General features: G+C 46.1%; 1 protein-coding gene across 1 annotated transcript; it reads left to right on the top strand.

Annotated features, from left to right (window-relative positions):
- The first annotated feature begins 315 nt into the window (after positions 1-315).
- Positions 316-21979, top strand: LOC119457871 (myosin-4-like). The gene is made up of 15 exons (XM_037719631.2): positions 316-606; positions 1372-1644; positions 2713-2849; positions 4548-4613; positions 4663-4945; positions 5289-5357; positions 5932-6507; positions 11127-11435; positions 12832-13137; positions 13674-13831; positions 14617-14764; positions 15611-15798; positions 17146-17287; positions 18177-18478; positions 21841-21979. The coding sequence occupies exons 1-14, from the start codon at positions 316-318 to the stop codon at positions 18411-18413; spliced, it is 3183 nt and encodes a 1060-aa protein (XP_037575559.2). The 3' UTR covers positions 18414-18478; positions 21841-21979.
- The last annotated feature ends 628 nt before the right edge of the window (positions 21980-22607 follow it).

The following is a 22607-nucleotide window of genomic DNA, read 5'->3' as shown; positions in this document are numbered from 1 at the left end:
ATAAATGTAGTTGCTCTGTACTTGTGACCAAGGCATCCATGGTAGGTGCAGAAACTTTTTTTTATTTTTGCATTGATGAGTGTACATTATCTCTTCTACCAGTAAGGGTAGAAGAGATAAGATCCACGTGATCTGGGGACTCGTGCGTTGCACGCGGGCCTGCAGTGTCCTTTCATGTGCATTTCAAACATTTGTGTTTCATTTTTCTTAGGAAAGAAAGGCGTTTTTCATGCTTTTCTTGTGTCTATGGCACACTGATTTGAGTTTGTTCGTTGCCCCCCCCCCCCCCCCCCCCCCCAGGCATGCAAGGAAGAAATGGAGGCCTGCAAGCCTGCCCTGCTGTCGGCTTTGTCATCATGCCCACCTGCCGACGAGGAAGCGCGCCGGAGGCTGTATGTCATCCTCAGCCGATGGCACATTATCATAGTGCTACTGTTGAAGCAGCTCAGGTTGGCGAAGAGGAGGACAGACGAGCACGACCGCGCCACGGCTTCACGTTGCGAGTTGAGACCCAGCATGGAAGCGACACAGGCCGCTCTCAAACAGGTCTCTAGAGAGAAGCCCACACGGCGTCTGCACATTAGGTCCTGCTTGTACGTAATTCAGGTGAGTGAGGCTCCGGCTAAACATAAGTCAAATTCTACCGATTCATCAGGAGTCATGATTTGAGTTTACAAGTACATACGAAAACACTGCAATCAGCAGCTTTCCAGTGATAACATTTGTCACATTGCTTTGAGCTGATACGATAAGTGCAGCAACACGCAGTAACTTGTAACATCTTAATTTGCCATTTCAGAGCTACATATCTAGCAGAGCTATGAATGCCATGTAAGGCTGCATTCAATCTATATGTCGATCCTCAGTATAACAAACTTGGGTACTACAAATTATCGAATATAATGACAAAAATCTAAAACACTTCTCACTGATATCAGCTTGTAAACGTATATGCCTATAACAAATATTGGATATAACAAAGTTATTTTTCTCTCAGATCGAACTTTATTATAGCAAGCTTTGACTGAATTAGGAAAAAGAAAGTTGTTGTAGCAACAATATTGCTTCGCAAACAATATTGGAGCACGCTTCGTGTAGCAAAACTCAGTTTCTGTGTTAGTGCCTTTGCCAGAGCACTCTGGAATGGACAGTCAAAGGCATACAAGATTGAAGCATTCAGCCAACAAAACCAACAGTGTTTTTTAGCAGCGTCATGCCTGGCGACACTAGGTAATGATAAGATCAAAGAAACATTAGGCACCGCTCAGATGATTACACTTCGGTTCTGCCACGAATTTTCCGAAATATTTTATCTCTGTGATTCACGTTCTCTTTGTCGTTCATTTCCCGACCCGTCTTCGTCCCTTTCAGTGGATCAGAGAAATGCTGAAGTCACAGAAGGCAGCTCTGGACAGCCTGGAGAAGAAGGGACAGGATGTTGCGGTGTTGCGCAAACAGCACGAGGCAATGGAAAAGGAAGCCAGCAAGCAAAGCCAAAGCCTCGAAGGTGCTCTCGGGGCGGTCAGCGCTTACGACAACTCCTTGGACGCAGTCGAGTCTTTCCTCACCCAGGCCGACGACTGCCTGCAGCGCTACCTGAACTGCTCCCCCGAGCTGTACGCCAGCTACCTGCCAGCACTCGAGGCAAGCGCTTTGTTACTGTGGCGTGCTCCTCTTGTACTGTGCTAGCTCACAAATCTGAGTTAGACTTGCTCAAACACTCGAATGCACTCGAACAAACTGGAATATCGCACGCTAGTAGGTAATTGTCAGAAATTACTGAATTGGCCTGAATGTCAAATTATTTAAAATCTGAGGTCTGGCGAACCCGCAAGCTTAAGCTCAGTAGCGCAATGCCATAGTACAGTCCTTAAGCTGCCATGGCGGGTGGCCGAAATCTTATGTAATTCCAAATATTAAGAGCGAGAAAGGGCTGTCTTTCTTAAGAACGCAAGCATTTTCATTTAAACATGCCACTACAATTTTGGCATGAATTCATGATAAGTATTGCTACCACAGTTAAGGGTATGTAAAAGTTAACAAACCCTGGTGAACCGCAGGGAAACAATACATTAGCAAATAACTGGTAGGAGTGCCTGTAGGCTATCCATTCATTGTCCTTCATGATTACGTGAGTAATCATGAAGGACAGTGGTCCAGTGGCTGTGTTGTTCTGCTTGCTCACAAGGTTGCAGGTGTGGTCCCCAGCTGTGGTGGGTGCATTCTGATGGGAGCAGAATACGTCTCTCTACTTGGATTTCTACATGATAAAAGAAATCCGCGTGATAAAAGTAAATCCCCTGTACCCACTACTATGTCTCCATAGCCTACTGTGCATCGAGACATAAAACAGTCGGCTCAATTCAGTGATGCAAGAAGTTTAGTGTTGGCTTTTCATTTCTCGTTCCTGAGGTGCTTGTTTCTAGAACCTAATCCACTGAGAAAGAAATCTTGTGTGATGGTCACTTTGACACACATGACGGACTCACAGCTTGTGACTCACAGTTTTGGCACTGCCTGGTTCTTCGTTGTCACTGCAATGCGACAGTACCATGGGTCAGGTTCCCATTGACTAATGAGATTCTGTCTAGGCCACTCAAAACGTTCTTGCTTGGTTCGGCTCTTTCCAAAAAAACCTCTTGCGTAGCCAAATGATACAGCTTACCATGTGTGCTTCCCTGACACTTGCCTCTCTTTGATGTTCTGCTCCAGGCTTTGGGCCAGACACTGGAGAAACAGGAGAGACCACTGCTGGGTAGTCTGGAGGCTGCTCAGGCAAACCTGACCGACAGCGATGGACGCAAGCCTGAGAAGACATCGCTGGATAAAGTTCGGCAGCTGCGGGACAGGCAAGTGTAGTACAGTGAAATCTCGATAATCCGAAATCTCTCTATTCAAATTGACGGGTAATTCTGACTGCTCTGTTGGTCCCGGAAACGTCCTATGTATTTGAATAGAGAAAAACTCGCACGAATTCGAACTCCAAGAACCGTGCATCGTTATTTAAAAAAAAAAAAAATCTCAATCCCATGGATCGCTTTTCAGACAAACCCGAGCCAAAGGCGAAGGTTCGATGCATCGTTAGGAACGATGTCGCCCCTCCTTTCCCATATTGCTAAAGAAACTCACACGAATTCGAACTCCAAGAACCGCGCATCGTTATTTAAAAAAGAAAAAAATCTCAATCCTATGTATCGCTTTTCAGACAAACCCGAGCCAAAGGCGAAGGTTCGATGCGTCGTTAGCAACGATGTCGCCCCTCCTTTCCCATATTGCTTAAGTGGAGCAGGAAGGAGACCTTAGTGTCCGCTTGATCTGCACGAGTCTGTAACAAACAACCCTGTAACACAGTCTGTAACAAACAACCCTCATTGCCTTCAATATTGACCCAGCGCACTAACGTGTGCACAAATTCCCTGCGCACTTCAATAAGTGCACCCAATCACACACACTTTTCTACAAGTATTCTACACATTTCTACAATGTTTCTTACACGTTTCCTTGAGAAATGTGCTGTATAGCATTTGTCGTATGCTGTGTTTCAGAGTAATGCGCAGTTTACTGAACATGGCAATTACATCGACATGTGAAGAGAAGCATAGACGCGGGCAGACAGTGGGTAATCAGGTGTGTCAGTGATGTTCTTATAGACACAGCAGGAAGTGTCAGTGAAGGAATGAAAATTACTGTAAAAGGAATGTTAAGGAAAATCTAAGTCATTAGCTAGCACTGAAACAAGAGATGAAAAATTAAAGAAGAGGAAGCTTTACCTGAGGAGCTCCTATCCGTGTAAATCAGAACAAATAAATCATGTTGCTCAGCATCCATTGCACTGAATTCGATTAGGTGTTGCATTTAAAAGAAAAAGTTAAAATCTGTGGACTGCATGGGCAGATTTTTATTTAGGCCATCAGTTTCTTATTGTGAAAATTGTTGAAATTTGACAAATTGAAAAAAAAAATTAAATTGGAGCATCAAGTTTTCTGTTCTGTAACTATCACAATTCTTACGGCTGCACCTATTGAGACGTCTAAAACGGACAAAATTTTTGTATTATACATAGCTCTGAAATATACCACTAATTTGTTAGTGGAAGCATTGTAAACACTAAAAAAATCCAATTTTCTTGTAATCTCATGTATCAAGTTCGTCCACTTTAAATGCCTAAACAGATGCACCTTAGAGAACTGCAATATCTGTTTTGGGTGCAGAGCTACGAAATTGTAAACACTGTGCTTTAGTTGTCCTTTTTTTCTTTTGTGACTTTTTTTTTTAGCTTACTGATATTCAGCTATCTTTTGAGGCCCTAAATAAAAGTTTGCTACAGTCAGTGCATTTCAGCTGAGTGAGAGCATTTTTGAAATTCATGTGTGTCTAACTAGGTGAAATCAGAGTTAGCACCGAGCTAAAGTTTCCTCTTAACAATGGAAAGGCTCCACCTATTTGTCTCCAGTGTAGGCTCAAGCTTTTTGAAAGCCAGTACTGATTAAGAGAAAAAAAAATGTCTAACCTAGTGATCTGTGCTTTTGTCCCTCAAACTGTACCAGGTGGTACCAACTCAAGGAGAAGACGTCTCAGCTGCACAGTGAAATGGTTCAGCTGCACTCACTCTGGTTACTGTGGCTGACGGCGGAGGAGAAGCTTGTCAACTTGGCGCTGAAGGCAGCTCACGAAGAAGACACCGGGGCAGGAGCTCGAGCTTAGCTACGCGCAGGCAGCAGCGCGAGCAGACGTTCGGTCTGCTCTGAGAGATCTCACCTCCGCAGACGTTTCCAGCCAGCTCCTGGACCCGTCGCCGCTGAAAGCAAGGATCAACGCCCTACAAGCTTCCGCACCGGCGCTCATGGAGCCGCGGTCGGCGCCGCATCGCCACTGCGATTGGTCAGCCTTGGGCTTCGCCGCACACCCAGCAAAACTCGAGCAGGATCTCAAACAGCTGGAGAAGGTGAGAAGGTCTTTCAGACTAGGATGTATGCAGAGTGCACAAGAAATATTTCGGTCTTTGTAATAAACATTTATGATAAACGAGCCTATTGAATGAACATCAGTGCTACTTTCGAATGAAGCAGAGAAGTGAGACGTCGTTAAAAGGTGATCTGCTGCAGTCAGCATGCAGTTGAGTGTGAAAGCAAGCTGAAATGACCCTGCCAGCAATGTGCATCGGAGTTGTGTAGACAACTGCAGAAGTGTGGGACAAGGTGAATACAAAGGTCATGCAGAAATGGACAAATGCTAAATCTTTCAAAGTCCATGAGACAGTCAGTAAATTGTGTGCAAATGTGGTGCAGGTGCTCCCAAGAGAACCCGGAAGTGACTGGAGTGTAGAGAAGCTGCGTGACCTGTGTGCTAAGCTAGAGGTAAGTCATACCCATTTGTTTACATGTCATGTGCTTGCAGTTGCCCCCCCCCCCCCTGCCCCTTTCCTTCAATCACCTTCTGTCATGTTTACTTGCTTTGCTGTGTGCTGACATACATACGTGTGACCCCACGCCTGGCATACACTTCAAGTACAGACACTGTCACCAATAAGACTAACTTTGCGACATCCAATACACATGCAATGCCTGAATCTTTCTGTGTGGGGTCAAATGTATACAACACCTTACACGAAAACAGCATCACATTTTCTTGCACTTATCTAGCCTTGTGGCTGCCCAGAAGAGACATGCAAATAATTGGATTGTTTTTACCCTGCACCATAGTTTAAACAAGAACAAGGCAATATCCAAGCCATAATATAAACAATTAGACGGTACAAATGCATGCACGTAAATGTGCAATTATTGGCAAAGTTTTTAGGGATTACAGGCAACTCTGTTGTCTCTGTGCCCATCTGCGGCACTTTGCAAACTGACCATGTGAGCCATCATGCACACCATTATTTGAGAGTGTTTCAGTCATGGCACTTCCTGGAATTTCTCTGTGGTGCAGAAACTGTCCCGAGATGTGATTCCACTGGGCGTCAACCTTCACTGCATCCGGACTGACGACTCCGACGACCTGCTCCGGCGTTGGAGGCTCCTCTGCCACCGGCTCATTTTTATCTGGGGCAGCGCCCGAAGACTCCTGCTGCAGAAGGCACCCCTGGAAGACAGCTGCACGGACCTGCTCCGGCTCAGCCAGAGGTCGCGGCAGACGCTCACCAGCGCAACAGGCCCTCCCTTCCTAGACCCAGCAACGTGCAGGCAGCACCTCGAAGACGTTGGCAACCTGCAACTGCGGCTGGCGACATTCAAGCCGATGCTCGCGTCCCTGCGGCAGCGCCGATCCACGCGGGACCACGCCGAGTCTTGTGACCAGCTGGACGGAGCCATGGACAGGATGGCACAGAAAGCAAGGGTACGGGCTGGAGAAGCCTGGCTCTGGCTGAAGCCCTGGATCGCGTTCTGGACTTCGCTGGACGTTGTTAACGGGCAGCTCTCAGCACTGGAGCAGTCGGAGGTGCTGCAGCTGTCGTCACTGCCTGTGCTGGACCTGCGCTTCATCTCAATACTGTTCCAGCATGAGGTAAGATGACATCGCATTATATGTCCAGACCGCATAACTTTTATTGAAATTTATTGGGGCTGAGTAATTTTTCAGTCACTGTTTCAGTTAAACATGTACCTAACAGTTTGATAGTGATTACCTTTTTTCCAACTAGTTATCCTGTGAGGCTGGTTATTCGGGCTAAAAGGCTCACGAGGCACACAGAAGGTTCTGGCTACATGACAATAGCTGGATCAACAAGAAGGACTGGCTCTGTTGTCAAAAGGAAATTGAGGAGCCTGTACAATGTGGTGATTCCCTTGAATCTAATACTTTCGTGTCAACCACCACCCACAACTGGCCTATCACCATAATAACATAGTGTGGCAGTCTTCGTCTTCTTTCTGGGGTTTTACGTGCCAGAACCAGTTCTGATTATGAGGCACGCAGTAGTGAAGGGCTCCGGACTACTTTTGACCACCTGGGGTTAGACCCCTGACAAAGTGCAAACCGCAAAAGAATTGCTGCATTATCCTGGCCAAGGTTGGCCTTACAAAAAGTGTCCGGAGATTAGACTGCTCTAGTTTTGCATTCACAGCTTGCTCTGCGAAGGACTGTAGTTACAAACTGTTATGCAGTCACTAAGTAAGGGCACCACTGGCCATGTGCACAACTTTCATGCTAACAGCAGCAAGTGCAGCAATAGCCATCGCTCTGCAACAGAATCAGCATAGTGGACTGTGACGGCACAACCCCATGGCTTTGTTGTTTTGCGACCAAGATGACTCTGCTACAATCAGGGGACGTATTCTGCGACGATCACTTTCGGCGATAGTATCGCCGTCAGGCTGATTGGCTGGTTGAGCAAAATCGGATGAGATAATTGGCTGGTTGAGCACTACGTCACGCGAAGGCGATAGTGATTCGCCGAAGTGATCGTCGCAGAATACGTCCCCAGCTCCCGGCGCGCACGGACGCTTTACCTACCGCAGATCTAGAGTGTACTCGACAGTTCTAGTACACTCTACGCAGATCGCTTTCAGATACGGCCTGCGCGGTCGCCATTTTCTCTATGCGGTCGCGCTCAGCTGCGCCATGCGCAGTCGCCGCCGCAGTCGAACGCGCGTAAGCTCGGAATGGCGGCGCGTAAGCTCGCGTGTTGGCCAATAACCAATATAGTTCCAAACTGATTTTGCAAAGCACAGCCTAAACTAACCTTGTCGCGGAGTCAAGGCCGCGTGCCCGGTATCTGCACCTCACCAATTTGATTTAATGTGGAGCGCAACACAAAGCCTGTAAACAAATTTTCGCGGTCCTGGCGCTGCTAAAAAAAAAAAAAAAGATATCGATTTTGTCACCGTCGCAATTAATTTCTTTAGGACTGCTAGATTATTCGGAAGTTTTCCCGGCATTGTTGATCTGATCTGAATACCGAAAAATTCTGTATTCCGTTAAATATCCGCTAATGTGCGGGCCTTATACACGAATGAATGCGGTATTTACGCGCTGACGGCCGCGCGCCTTGCAAAGGCAGTCAGTCCCCTCTGATCTGCGACGTCGTGGAAGTGACCGAAACAGGCTGAAACCCCGACGGCCTCGAATATGGCAACACGCGTGGTCTCCAATCCCATCTTGACTTCGCTTATCGCGTCTGCGCGAGTGAGTGAGATCCTTTTCATCTGTGCGCCGCCAAGCACTATCGACTTTTTTACGCGCTTATCTTTCAATGGGCTCCCTCCGTGCGCGCGCGCGCGCTCTCGAGCAGCTTGTTGCTTCATCGCGTGGTCGTTGGTGCTGCGAGCTACGTTTCCGTGTCCCGCTGAGGCAAACTTTATCACTAACGGGCAGGAGGTGAGCTTTATTCGCCGCGTCGACGTTTGAATGCGACATCTCGTGCGAAGTGCCTTTTATAAAACCTCGGAAGTTTCGTTTTCGATGCACGCACTACGCGGTTTCTTTCGTTCGACTCGGTTGGTTCTCGAAGCACGCGCGATCAGTGCGTGTGTCTGCTGTGTTGTGAATGTGTAAATCCACTCACCTGCGTAAGAACTCGTCAGATGCGTTCCTCTCAAACATAGGAGGCACGGCTTTAGGAGGCACGACGCCGCAAACGTTCGTATGAGTTCGGAGCACCGACGCAAAAGTACGTAAGGCGAACGCCTTCATCGAAGAACAGACGCATCGATCGTCATCTGTATATAATCGACAACTACTGATTGTTTTGAAAGCTGAAAGTTCAAACGGTACCGTGTCGTTTTACGCCAAACGCGGCGTTAAGTTAGGCCGCCATGGCTATGCTTTACGGCGAAGCACCACCGCGTTTTGCAGGGGTCGAATTCGTGGGTGTAATGGTTTTTTTTTTTCTTTTTTTTTTTTTCTTGTTCGGCTGTCTCTCATGGCAAGAAAAAAATTTTTAGTGTCATGCAGTTTTGTGTCCCGTACAGTAGAGGCAACTTTTGAAGAACGCACCTCCTGTAACTAAAACAATGATATATATTATATTATATTATATTATATTATATTATATTATATTGTACTCCAGTGAACGTAGAGTGTGTGTGTGCCCAAGGTCTGTCATTTCAATTGAGCTTGCACGCTCTTTCAAATTTCTTTGTGGTAATGACTGTCTTGTCTGGTTTTGTTTGATCATTCCTACGGTGTTTGCGCAGCTATAACTTCACCTTTTTTAAAACCAATATCAAAACTATAAACCAGAGTATTGACCCTTATCGTGGAGCAATTTGTTCACGAGAAACGAGATGGTGCTTTCGGCGGCGCGCCATACGTTGCCTCAGCGAAAGCGCACGAATACGAAACCATTACCGCTTCTGCCCTGTTTCTGTGCGATCAGCTATCGGAAAAGCTACCGGATCATGCACTGTGCTCAATTGATGCTGCAAAGTGTGGAGCAGTGAATTCAAGACGTGTGCAGTAGTTGGCTGCAAAAATGGTGACTGGCATATAAAGGAATGGAATTAGTATGTGTGACCAATTAAGTTCACGAACCGTTGCTACATACGGACAGTCTCTGTTGCCTGCCCTTCTCGATGTACGACTTTCCTTGTGGATAATAAAAATTCACTTATCCGGCAGCGTTGTATCGCTAACCTCCTGAGAAAAGACTTCAACACCGACAGTGAGTACTGCTCGTTAAACAATGACAAAGGGAGTAGCGCCACTTCTTCCTGGCATAGTAAGTTTCACGCACGTTATCTACACACATCTACCCAACTTGCACGCAAGCTTACGCACACTCTATCGCCAACGTATTAAGAATATGTGAATGGGCGCACATTTGAATCAGTGCGCCAAAGCATGGGTGACTGCGACTCCACCGACAGCACTCGAATCGTCGAAGCTGAATGTTTCGTGACAGTCCACAGGAGTAAGCGAATTACTAGCAAAAATACATCTTTGCTACAAGCTATCACAAAGTACAGAGCAGCTACGCTCCAAGCCTTGTGTGCAGCAAGCAGGTGTGCTCAGTTGCAATAGATTTACTATTGCAACTGAGCACACCTGCGAGCGATTAGGCAGAAAATAATCGGGTAGTGACTGCACCGACGAACGTCACTGAGTCAGAAATGTGACAGACAACTGCTTCAAAGTATTTGCCAAATAAAGAACGAAGAGCAAAACACACTGATCCTGATTTAATTCATAATCGGAAAGCTTGGATACCTTGGAATATATTTTTAGCCTCGTGTTTAGAACAAGCACCATATACGCTGCTCGCGCCGTTTGAGCAAAGCTTAATGAGCTTTGAAAGTGCTTTTATATGTCCTCTGAATCTGTCGCCAAAGCTTCGTGTCGACCACCCAGTCAGCGTCTGCGATATCTTCCAAAACAGAGGTTTCCTGAGCCACTCCGGGCGTCATGTACACCCATTGTAAACACACAGGCAACGGAGGCAGCTGAGGCAAGCAATGGACACGTCACCATGGGATCAAACTTGGCAGTGCCCACGGGATCGCCGCGAAAAGGGTCAATATGGAACGTGACTGTGGGACAGCAGCGAAATTGCGCCACGATGCCGCCATCTTCGAAACCAGGCACCTAGTATAAAACACGCGGTGTGTTAACCCGACTGTGTAATTGTTTGTACTATAGCTAGCAAGAGAGAGAAGGGAAGAAAATGAAAGGCAGGTATCGAGGTTAACTATGTGTCGATTCTGTACAGTTTGCTACCCTACACGTAGAAATGGGGATGGGAAAGGGAGAGAGAGAGGACAAGAGAAAATATTATAAATGAGGTGCAGTGTTTCTAGCTGTTGGGCACACAAGTCTTTTGCTTTCACTAACTGAAGAAATGCCAAGCACCTTTGTGGGCTGGTGAGCAAAGAGTTGAGGCTTCCATCGCTATATAGCACCAGCAGAATTTTCATTTCACTTATTTAACGAACATAAGTAATGATGATCGTAATCTGTGCATGTGTGTGTGCGTGTGCTTGCATCCAATCCACACTGCTGCTTATAATTGCAGCCAGGTTAGTGCTACTACCAGTGAGCTCTCATTAGCTTTTGCAAGTGAACTGCAGGCATGTCCATGTATGGTGTAGGGATGCGTTTAGATAAGTGCTCTACAGCAGCTCCCTAAGCACAACTTGCGCACACATTAAGTTGCGTTTTTTTTTTTTTTTTTTCCCCACTCTCTTCAGCGGCTGTCCAAGCAATTGGAAGAAGTGAGGTGTCGCTGGAAAGCCTTGCACAGCCACGAAGAACACCTGGCACGCATCGCACCGGCTGGACCGTGGCTGGACGAAGTCGTGAAACAATCCCGTGAGTCGCTTCGTCGCTTGGAGGCGCTTGAAGCCAGGGAAAGAGACCTCGAGAGGTGCTGCTCTCACTGGGATGCGCTGAAGCAAGAACTGCGCAATCTTGATGCAAGCATGGCCAACGCGCTGCAAGGTGTCCAAACTGCCACCTCAAGTTCACAGCAGCCCCACTCGCAGGAACTGGTGTCCAAGGTGCGTACCGAAGCATGGACATTTTAAAGGGCCACTAAAGAGAAATAAAAAACCAGTTTAGTCTGGTGAAGTGTTGTTTAAAAAAACGTGTTTTCATTACTTTGGTAGGAAATGTTGGTTATGACTCTGGAGAAAATGAACACTAAGGTTTCCTTACTTCTATTTATTTCATGCCGAAACCTCAGTGCTGGTACGTCGGCATAGCTTCGTGAAATTCAAATTACATTTCTTACATTTTGGAGTTTGGTGTTGGCAAGTTAACTATGCCCGAGCGGAAGCTGTGCTGTCAAAATCCATTACGTAAGGCGAGCTGGTTTGGGAACTTCAGGCCACCACTCTTGTTATTGCAGCCTTTCCGTCTTGTCAAACTGCATCTCACAGTAAGAGCAGCCCTTTGGTTATTGCACAGAAGTAATCAAATAATATAGCTTAGTACTTATCTTGAGTGTTCCTTTAACGTCAGGACTGCACTAAGCTAGAAAAACTCGTATAGGTTTTTCTTTGTAGCTTTGTGCATCTCATGTGTAGATGACAATATTTCCTTTCACGAAACTTCCTCCGCCTTGTGGATTTCACTGAAGCTTAGTTGCCGTAGCCGTAGCCAAGTTCGTTTGGCAATCGTTCACACGTTTTGCATTTACAACAGCCTTGTCAGAATAGTGGCACGAAACATACCTGCATCTTCACAGTGCAAAATGGTTGTCGTTTCTTAGTGCACAATAAATAAAGATTACTCAGAACTTCAGTGGATATTCCTACGACCTACAAAGGAGTTGCAGGTTGTAATTATACAGCACGCACATAAACACTCAAATTATTTAAATTTTTCTCAGAAACAACATGAGCATGGAATCATAGAAAACAAACGAAGTTGTAATGGTAGACAACTTGACAAAATCTCGTGAACAGTGATGAATGCTTTTTGGTAATGACGGAAAACTTTTCAAGTTCAAAATGTAACTAAATTGAGAGGACAGTTGTTTTGATGCTGGATTTATGGAAAGAGTTGGGCAGTCTTGGAAAAGTCTTGAAAAAAGATTTTGAAATAATGTGAAGACAGTAATCTGTGCGAGACTGACGAACTCTATAATATGCAATAATTCACGATGTATGAGATTAAACATTCCTCTGCAGCTTTGCGATATCAAATATAGCTTTGTTATTTCGCCTGAACTTAAGACATCGTCATCAGCCTACATTTATGTCCACTAACTTGACATAAGACTGGTTTAAAAACCTGTGTTCGTATAAGTTGCATGCCTTAACAATGTTTCTCAATTAATGCCTTGTGCGTTCTGCGTGATGCATTCTCAATTGTACTCGCCTGTCTGAAAATTGGTTGTCACCTAGCGCACCAATCAACAGTTCTTACTCCGAATCTCTAACCCTCTCGCAGGAGAAGTTGGATCAGCTGAACCAAGCCGTAGAAGCAACAAGCAAGTGCTTGGATAAGGTGACATTGGGCTGTGTTGCTACGGAAGCAGAGGCCGTAAAGAGTCACATAGCACATACCAGCAAAGCTGCCAAGGCATTGTCGGAATGCGGAAGGTTCTCACCGGACCAAAAGGAGCAGTCAAAGAAGTGCGTGGCAGAGTTCACCAGTTCCTGCAAGGAGTTGGACAGACGGAAGAAACAGAAGGATGACAAGGCTGCGTCGAAACCAAGTGGCGACGCTGCTGAATGGGTAAAACAACTGAGCGAGGTGAGCTTGTTTCGGCTGCATTGGGGTCTTCATGTAACTTTCATTAATGGGAACACTGCCGCAGGATTTTAGTACACTTGGCAGAAAAGGAAACCTCTGAATACACCATTGTAGTAGCCCATGTACAAAAAACGAAAGAAACTTGCCCAAATGGCGTTATACGTAGTAGCTTATTTTGTGCAACTTCTCTTTTTGAAGGCAAGTTATCTTTCGTTCAAGCAATACTAACATGACAGTTCCGATCTGTCTCTCCCCCCCCCCCCCCTCCCCACCTTTTTTTAATATTAAATGAACATTCAAACCCTATAAAAATGTTGGCGTGTGTCACAGTGTCCTAGACAATTTATTATAAATTTTAATCGTTCTTTCTATGTACAAGTTTCGGTTTTGGCACTCGGGAAATGGGACTCGAGCAGCACTCGTCCATAGATGGTTAATAAAGACTAAGAAACCGCCTCGTAGTTTTTTAAATCTTTTGCTAGTGCAGTTTTCAAGTTTCTGCGCTTACAGTTACATGCGATGCGTGCTTCTGGCAGGAATCGCAAAGGCACAAGGATGACTGCGACAGACTGCTTCGTTACGGTGAGTCCATTGGGACTTTGCTCCTGGACGAAGATATCAGGAAGGAGCTGGACAGCCAGCTCGCTGCTGTCAAGCAGTCATCCAACGACGCCGAAGGAACACTGCAGCAAAGGTGATAAGCCTAAACTGTACGTGCTTAGAAATGTTTAAGAGGTGCTCTTGCATAGTAATGCTGTAATCATATATACTTGGCAGCCTTGAAAATCAATTCAGTGCATCGTAACTGCTAGTTTGTGACTTTGGCACTTTTTTTTTTTTTTTTGAAATAGCATGAAATAAAATGTATGAGCATCATAGTGTTAAGAGCATGCTGTGACACTGTTATGATGGTATCCAAACAATGCAGAAGTTCACAAGAAGATGGAGGCTTGAAGTGATGTGTCTCACCACTGTCATGATGGTAGGGTTCTCGTGTAGTAGTATATCCATGGTATTCTCAAAAATGATAAGTTGTAGAGTGATTAGGGTTTTCCTTGAGGAGTCTGAATTATAAAATGTAAAAAAAAAACAGTTGCTCTCATAAAGCTTCAATTGATAAGACGAAATAACAGAGCTTCACTGGTTTATCGAGTTTCCAGTCCAGCTGTATACATGGGACAAAAACTACTGCTGCGAAAGTGAAATCATTGTCAAAAATTTGCTGCTATAAATTTTCAATTCACACTCTCTTGTCACCAGAAACGCAATTGGTAGCACATCTTGTGCAGTGCATGCTCCAAAAGTTGTCCCGACATTTTATGGAGCTTCTCATCTCTTTTTCAAAAACCCGATGTGAACCCTGCACTCCTCCTCTACATGGCTGTGTTGCAGGACGCATTCTTACTTTGCATTTTTTCTTTGTTGTGAATGGGCATTATTTGGTAAGTGCTAAGGTGGTTGTTACATTTCTTTTTACAGCACGTTGAGGCTTAATGGTGTGGCCGGCTTGCAGCAAGAGTTTGATGTGAGATTGGAAGAATTCCTGCTCTGGCTCGATGACATGGAAGCATCTCTCACCTCTACCATCATCCCAGCAGAAGCGCAGCGAGAGATGAAGCTTCTGAATGTGAGTGGCATCCTTTCTCCGGCCGACATTTTTGTGCTTGCTAGAGTCAAACAAGCTTTTGACACTTTTCCCAATAAGTAAAAATTGGTAGTGCATTTTGATGTTCGTGAACCTAACTTCGGCAGAGCTTGTCTTGGCTCATATGTAGACCTCTTTGTGCTGTAGATTTCATTTAAGACGAAACATGAATGGACCCTGTAAATTTGTTCCATCTCATCAAGAGTTCATCTTAGCATAAATTCACCGCATCCGTGAGACAGTAAACAAAAGTATGCAAGCTGCTCATCTTGTGTTTCGACTGTGTTTGTGAATGTGATCGTGGAATCATCATTTTTACGTTTCCTCTCACTGGAAGTTGAATGAATTATGGTGAAAAGGGGGTGGCAGACATGGTTTGCTGACCGAGTAAACTCCATTACTCCCTTTCCAAATTCAGAACGGATGTTTTATGTTTCAAGCAGCCTTTTTCAGTGTAGCTAACTTTCTTGTTCCAAATTTCTCTGTTTTCAATCACAATAAAGTAAGCCTTTAGCCACAGGATATTTTTTTTACCTCTGGCACTTCTGTTCTGTACCCGGTATTGCCAGATGTACTGCCCCTCTTTTTCTTTCTGGTTGCGGTTATCACCACCATCATAGTCACTATTATTGCGCAAAAGCTGCAACAAACGATCGCAGGAAGTTCACTGTTGGCTGACATAAACGAAACTGTTGGAAAAATATTTTTTTTTACATCTGGGAACATGTAGGCATTTTTTAAGCGGCACAGAAAGCGAGCTCTGTTTGAGTTTCTCTTGGATTTTCCTGCAAACCTTGTTTTCATTTAATTATCTTTCTACGCCTAAAGGCTAAGAAGCAAGAAGTGGCCGAACACAGTGAACCACTGAAGCAGCTACGGACCAGCCTCAGCGATTTGCTCAAGCACTACCACGACCTCATGCCAAGTGCGGACCAGGACAGAGCAGAGGAACAGCTAGCGGACACCGAAAGGCGTTGGCAAGCTTTGGCACCGCTGGTAGAGGAACGACAAAACAGGTGCGCGAAATCGTGGTTTTTCGTCTTGTTGAGTTTCTAGCAAGTAGTTCTCGGGAGAGATGACGTGGTTCCCTGAGTTCCCACATTGACAACCTAGCCAGTGAATGTCGTTGCTTTCTCATTGTAGCTCCCGATAATAAATGCAGGTTTTCAATTGGAAGACTTCTGGGCAACCCTATTAGTTTATACCTGTGAGCAAGATAAATAAGTGGGTCCTAGGGGCTCGATTTCTTGTTTGTCACCACCACACAAAGCAACAGACAGTTAATCCAGAGAGAGCATTGGGGAAGTTAATTGCTATGTCTAATTGAAACATAGAAATAATAGGGAAATGAGAAATGAAAGTGGACAGCAAAAGGACAACTTGTCCTAGATGGGATCTGAACCCACATCTTCCGCGTCATGTGTGTGGTGATTTACCAACCCCCGCCCCAGGCGTGCTGATACATAGCCCAACACACTACGAGGGGCTCAAAGAACGTTGAATTACTTTGCCAACACCACATGAGTATGGCAGAGGAGTTAGCCAAACAATAAATGATGCCACTGCTTTTTTTCTTTTCCTGCAGTTCTATTTCATAAACAGCGTCCACACTGCTGTATCAAAGGAAACCTTGCAGTGCTGCCATCACCGTTGCTGTAGTTGAAGGAGATAGCCATATTCATTGTGCAGTGTGCGTTATTGAACTTGCAGGTGTACTTAACACAGTTATGTCAACCCTCATTGACATGACATTTAGGGAGAGACAAGATGCCTGAAAACAAGCTTTCGAAAGTTTTCTGTTGATGAATGTAAATTCAAAGTGGCAGATAGCAGGGAAGATATCAAAAGCCAACGTATTGATCCTTCTGTTTGCCTACACTTCTGCTTTCTTAGACACTTTCCTGCACTAAGGGTCTCAGCACGCTCTGTGTTCACGAAGACGCAGTTTGTCTGTCGACTGCGTATGTAGATTAATACAACAACAGATAGCGCACCGCTTGCTTTGTGTACATGTGGTCTTGTAACACACACAAGATGAGAGGGACCCTTTTTTATCCAGCACACATATTTCTAGACATTGTGCCGCTTATCTACTGGCTGTGCTGTGTCACAAAGAATACAAGAACTTTTATCTGAGGCACAAACTGAAATGTTTATCACATTTCTTATCAACTGCCATGCTCAGCCAGCCCTTTGTTGTCTAGGAAGCGATGAGCGCATGCCGCGATTGGCATTTGTAAACCATCGATTAACTTGTCCCGACAGATACGTTGGCAATTGGCCAACAGTCCGGTAAGCCCTGACGTATGCTGTTGTCTGTCGATATGCATCGGCCACGCTCATCTTTTGTCTTGTCTCTGCAGATTAAGTGCTGCGAATGCCTTGTGGGAGGAAGTGAAGCAGTTGGCTGGCAAGCTCGCCAATCTGCGGACTGCCGAGGAGACCCTCGCCCGCACCTTCGGCGACGACCTGGAGAGCCTCTTCCGTACAGTGGAGGCATTGGAGGTAAGGATCCTGTCGTGCTTGTTCATTATTGGCACTTTCATTATTGTCATAATGTTTCGCTTTGTTTCTGCGTTGGCATTAGAGTGAATGTTGAACTCTTGCTGTCAGTTCTTATCAGTCTACTTCGTACGTTGTTTACACCACCAGTCAGGTGTCACAGATAAGTAGCTCAGCTTTAGCTCTTCTTAACTCGGTAGTTCCATCTAGACCTAATGTGCATGCAATATTTACCAAACGACTTCATTCAAGTCCTTGCACATGCTATTCTGTTTCCTAAATTATGTTTCATGTGTTTTGTTTGTGTTCACTCATAAATAAAAAGAGAGAGAGAAAGATGTTCTGAAAGAGAGACCTTTCTTATGTGCTTTCTGAACGCAAAATATTGGCTACGGATGCATATGCCACAATATTTATTTAGCACATGAACCTTTATATAAGTTGAAAGATGGCCCTTAATTATGACCATTTGGGGTTCTCTAACATTCACCTGAATGTAAGTACATGAATGTGTTTGCATTTTTCCCCCATTGAACTAGGGCTACTGCGAATCAGACTCGCAACCTTATGCTCACTAGCAGAACACCATTGCTACTAAACCCATCATGGTGCCTTAGTGGCTATAGTGTTGCGCTGCTAAGCACAAAGTCGCGGGTTTGTCTCCAACCGCATTTTGATGTGGGCGAAATGCAACAACTTAATCGCGTCCAGATGGCATTTTATGCAAAATGTGGCTCGTGCTAGGGCAGGTGTAATTAAATTTGTAGAATGCCTACAAGTACAGAAAGATTCAGTGCTGTCTCCTTGGTCTGAAACTTTCTGCATTTGCACACCTGTCATTGGTCTCGCTATGTAGCAATGTATCACACAGCCTTCCGTGCTCTTTCCACAGCGCCTGCTACCCGAAGTGCAAGAACTAGCGGTCCCACTGAACAACATTTGCCGCCGGTACGAGAACCTGGTTCAGGACTGTCCGGTGGACGAAGCCTTTACGCATACATCGACCAGTTGCGCAACGACTGGCTCGCAAGGAGACGCTCGGTGCGGGACTCTCTGGAACGCTACCGTGGAGCGGCACACACTTGGGAGTTGTGGGACAGCCTGCGGGAGCAGCTCGTGTTATGGCTGACCGAGAAAGATGTGGTTGTCAGCAGGCTTGAGATGGGACACAGCACAGAGGACGATGACCCCAAGGTACATCTTGCCTGTTTGTAGACAGTAGAGCTTTACTTCGTCGACCTTGAGCAGGGAGCTCAGTGCTGTGTTTCTGAACTTGTGCCTCTGGTCGCACGGGCTAGTTTAGTATGACTTCAGTGACGCACTGCTATAATGGGAATAGAAAGTTTCATGTGAAATTTAAGCAAATAACAAAGGGTCAAGCATTTGGCATATTAAATATTTCTTTCTAGCAATGTCTGCAAAATTAACACTGTGCTTCAGTTAAAGCAGAGTTTAACATGAACGTTATTGTAAATAAATTTGTTTATCGCGATCAACCATCACGAGTCAAGATAAGACAATGTCGTGTACAAGCCAGCCATTGCGCTGACGACAAGTTGACAATGAGAGTACCTGATTGCAAATGTTATAAGCGAACAAGATGTATGATACTGCAAAACACTTATTCTGAAATTACTAGAATAAAACTTTGAATCATTGTAGTCAAGGCTACGCACTTCTATGAACCAAGGCTGGTTTGCAAACACATTGGCTGGTGAGTGTGTTGTGCTGAGAGTGCTACTAAAGTTTTTCATGTGACAGTCTGCGGATGGCTTTCAGAGTAGGCTGTAATTCAATGCCAACTCTGATTTCCCTATTCAGATAGATATGCAACACAGGAATGTTATAATTGGAAAATTACTGAACCAATTGAACAGAATTTGTTGTATTTGAGAGAGAAAGCTGAATTCTACCAGCTGTAAAGAACCGAATTTGGATTTAAAGCCTTGTGGCTCTTACAATAAGTGGTCTAAGAAATTGGTAAACTTTAAAAAAGATTGAAGAGCGAATTTTACAAAACCATAACTCTGCATCAAAAACAGATATCGCAGTTCTGTAAACTGCATTCACTAGAGTGTCTGAAACAGACAAATTTGATATACAGTTAAACCTGGATATAACGAAATTGATAAATTCCCGAAAAACTTCGTTATAAAGAGGATTTCGTTATATGCAGGTTCGGCACGAAAATTCGAAAAATAAACGTTTACCGTATTTACTCGATTCTAACGCGCCCTCAATTGTAACGCTCACCCGTTTTCCGTTTTTGTCGAAGCACTCATCCTCGGAATGTCACACCAGGTACCGGATGCGTGGACACGTGTCGTTTCGCACAAGCCCGAGGCATTGGAAACGAAGAGCGAGCGTCACGATGGCGTCGTAGCGTCGTATAGTGTTACAGTAGAACCTCGCTGTTACGTTTCCGGGGGCTGCGTTTTCCCGGCTGTTACGTCGTTTTCGACCGGTCCCGGCACAGCTCCCTTAGAACTCAATGCATTGGTAACCCCGCTGTTGCGTCGCAACTGTGGGACCGTTCCCGCATCATACGTTGCGAACTGCCACCCCGCGCCGGCCCGAGCTTCCATTTTGACTTTTCATGTCGCTTGGCTTGGTGGCTTGACGATGGCATTGGCCGCCCAAAGTGCCGGGGGCGACAACTGTGACGTATTTTCGGTTTCCGCCAGCAAAAGTATGGCCCTTGAGATCCGTATTTGCTATATTAAGATGGTGCCCATGACGCGTTGTGGCCCTAAAATTGGTTTTGGCTCATAGATATTCCGTATATAAGGGTACGGCCACGCTAGCGGCAAAAAACGCGCGCGTCATGCAGCGAGCGGCAAGTTGGCGCGTCAGCGCCTTGCCGCGAGGCCACCGTGGCACGCGCGTCTCGCCGCGCGGCAGCGCGATAAGATCTCCCGCGCTCTTCGAACGGGCGAGCATGAAACACCGCGAGCGCTCGTTGTTTCATGCGAGAGACGACGATTGTCGATTGAAAACCCGGCGCGGACCGGCGGCGTTCCGGTTGTGATGGCTCCGTGTCGTCACCCTCGCCGCTCTTGATTGGTTCTTCATCTCGCGGCACGCGGCATTTGCCGCAGAACCCATTTCGCGCGGCACGCCGCGAGACCCCCGATTCCTGCCGCTTTTGCCGCGCGTTTCTGACGCGCGTTTTTGCTGCGTGTTTTTGCCGCTAGCGTGGCCGTACCCTAAAGTCCAAGGGCGATAACGCATTCGCCGCGCGCCGTATGCTGTATGTGCGAGTGAAAACGTGCGAGGGGAGCCGACGACCGCGTCGAAATCTCGCGCGCGCAAGAAAAGCAGGGAGGAAGCGCGCCTTCTTCCGTTGCGCTCGAGGCACCGGCGAGGGAGAGAGGGGGGAGGGATGGCGGGGCGGCGCGCGGTCGCGCAGGCCGTATCTTGAAAGCGATCTGCGTTGGGGCAGAGTGTAGGTGCGTCGGCAGCTCGTAGCTTTCTGCGTGCTGTGTGTTCTCGGCGCTCAGCTTGCGTTGAAGCGATAGACAACAGCACGAAGGTCACTTCGCTCGCTTCTCCAGCGGCGCTTCCACACGCCGCCAGCGTTTCACAGCGCGTGTCCGCGCTCATCGAGTCTGATGTGCCACAGCGTGTACCAGCGCGGCGGCAACATCAGCTGGAAAAGGAGAGAGTGCCGGCTTGGCGGGCTAGGCCAGCTGCAGCAAGTGGCAGGATCAGATTTGAATGAAGGGAGGGGGAAAGGTCATGACCGCGGCGGCAGGATCGCCGGGTCAGGGATGCAGGGCCGCCTCACACACGCACGCATGCACACGTGCGCTCGCTTCGCATTCCATCGCGGCGGAGAAGGTGCTTCCGGTTGCTGCTCGCGCAAAAATGTCAAAATTTGGGGTTAAATCTCTAGGTGGTCGGAGGGGGAAATTCGTTATATCGAGGGGGTCTCCCGCTGCCACTTCGTTACGTAGAGGTCTCAAATACATGTGCTTCTATGGAGTAACGGCGGGGAATCGAAAAACTTCGTTATATCCAGGAATTCGTTATATGGAGGTTCGTTATAAGCAGGTTTAACTGTACTATGAGTTTACAGATTATTTAAAATAGTTAATTATTTATGAAGTTTTTGCAAACAGCGTACTCGAAAATTGGCAATATATTTCAGAGCGTATAACACATATATGTCTGCCAAAGATGCAACTTACATAATTGTGACATTGCTTCTTCATTGCCGAGTTATACAGTTGTTAACTTGGTGCTTCAGTGTTTATAAATTTTGCGACTTTCAACAACTTTTGTAAACAAATTGACGGCCTAAATCAACAGTCTGCTCTCTACAGTTTATGTATTTTATATTTTTATCTTAAATGTTACCAGCCTCATCAAATTTGGTGCAGTCGATGCCTAGCAAACAGTTTCTCTATTCCCGTGTATTTAGACAGAAGCTTCCAAAGCAAAGCTTCCTCTGAACGGCCTAGTGACGTTCACTCAAGATGACTCTTAATTAGCCCGTGTGACAGGGGCATCATTACTTTTGCCAACTCTTCATGGAACCGTATGACATTGTGCAGGCACTACAACAGGAGCTCCTGCAAGGCAGCTCCCGGTTCACCGAGCTGAGAGCCACTGGTTCAGAGGTGGAGCGGTTTGGCCTCCTGCTGGCAGGCATTGCCACAGGCCCAGCGCTGGGAGAGCTGTACCTCTACTGGCAGGACCTGTGCCAGCGCGCGGGCGCGCTGGCCGGATCTGGGTCGCCGGATGAGGTTAGTGGCTCTGGATCCCCCAGCAGTTGTTGCAGTCCCAAGTTTGGTCCCCAGAAATTGCTGCATACTAACGTTGGGCCAATGCTAGCCCTAGATTGGCCAGCATCCGTCTTACGTTGGGCCATGTGAGCACTATCTTATTTATGTCGGCATGACCCAATGTTGGTGTGAGGTTGGTAGATAAGCAAATGGCAGTGATTGGAGGATAGGATCATGCTGGTCCTACACTTATTTATGTGGCCCTAATATTGGCTCCTTACTCAGTGCTACTTTCGGAGGGTAGGGTCTCTGTCAGAGTCGGCAGCAGAAAGAAAAGGCTTGCATGCGCTGTTTTAGAGGAATGTTGGCTTTCATACTGTCTTATTTTGTAGCATACATCATTGTCAAACTTTGAATTCATAACAGTCTATTGAATGACTGTTTTCTACACATTTATCCTATATAGAAAACTGCCATAGAGTACATATTACCACAACTCAAGTTTATTGCTTTCTTTGATTCCTTTATTTGCTGCACGTCCAAAGAGCAGAGCGACATCACATCAGGCAATCCTTTTATTTCTGACTATAGTTCTG

Source organism: Dermacentor silvarum, chromosome 7, assembly GCF_013339745.2.
Source record: "Dermacentor silvarum isolate Dsil-2018 chromosome 7, BIME_Dsil_1.4, whole genome shotgun sequence".
NCBI lineage: Eukaryota > Metazoa > Arthropoda > Arachnida > Ixodida > Ixodidae > Dermacentor > Dermacentor silvarum.
Note: the sequence above shows the minus strand (reverse complement) of the source record. Positions and strands in the feature narration are given on the sequence as shown.

Excerpts from the sequence above, each read along its gene's own strand:
- LOC119457871 (XM_037719631.2), top strand. The coding sequence starts at position 316 with ATGGAGGCCTGCAAGCCTGCCCTGCTGTCGGCTTTGTCATCATGCCCA. Across the intron at positions 2,850-4,547 it reads GTTCGGCAGCTGCGGGACAG|GTGGTACCAACTCAAGGAGA; the intron begins GCAAGTGTAGTA and ends AAACTGTACCAG. Across the intron at positions 15,799-17,145 it reads GTAGAGGAACGACAAAACAG|ATTAAGTGCTGCGAATGCCT; the intron begins GTGCGCGAAATC and ends TTGTCTCTGCAG.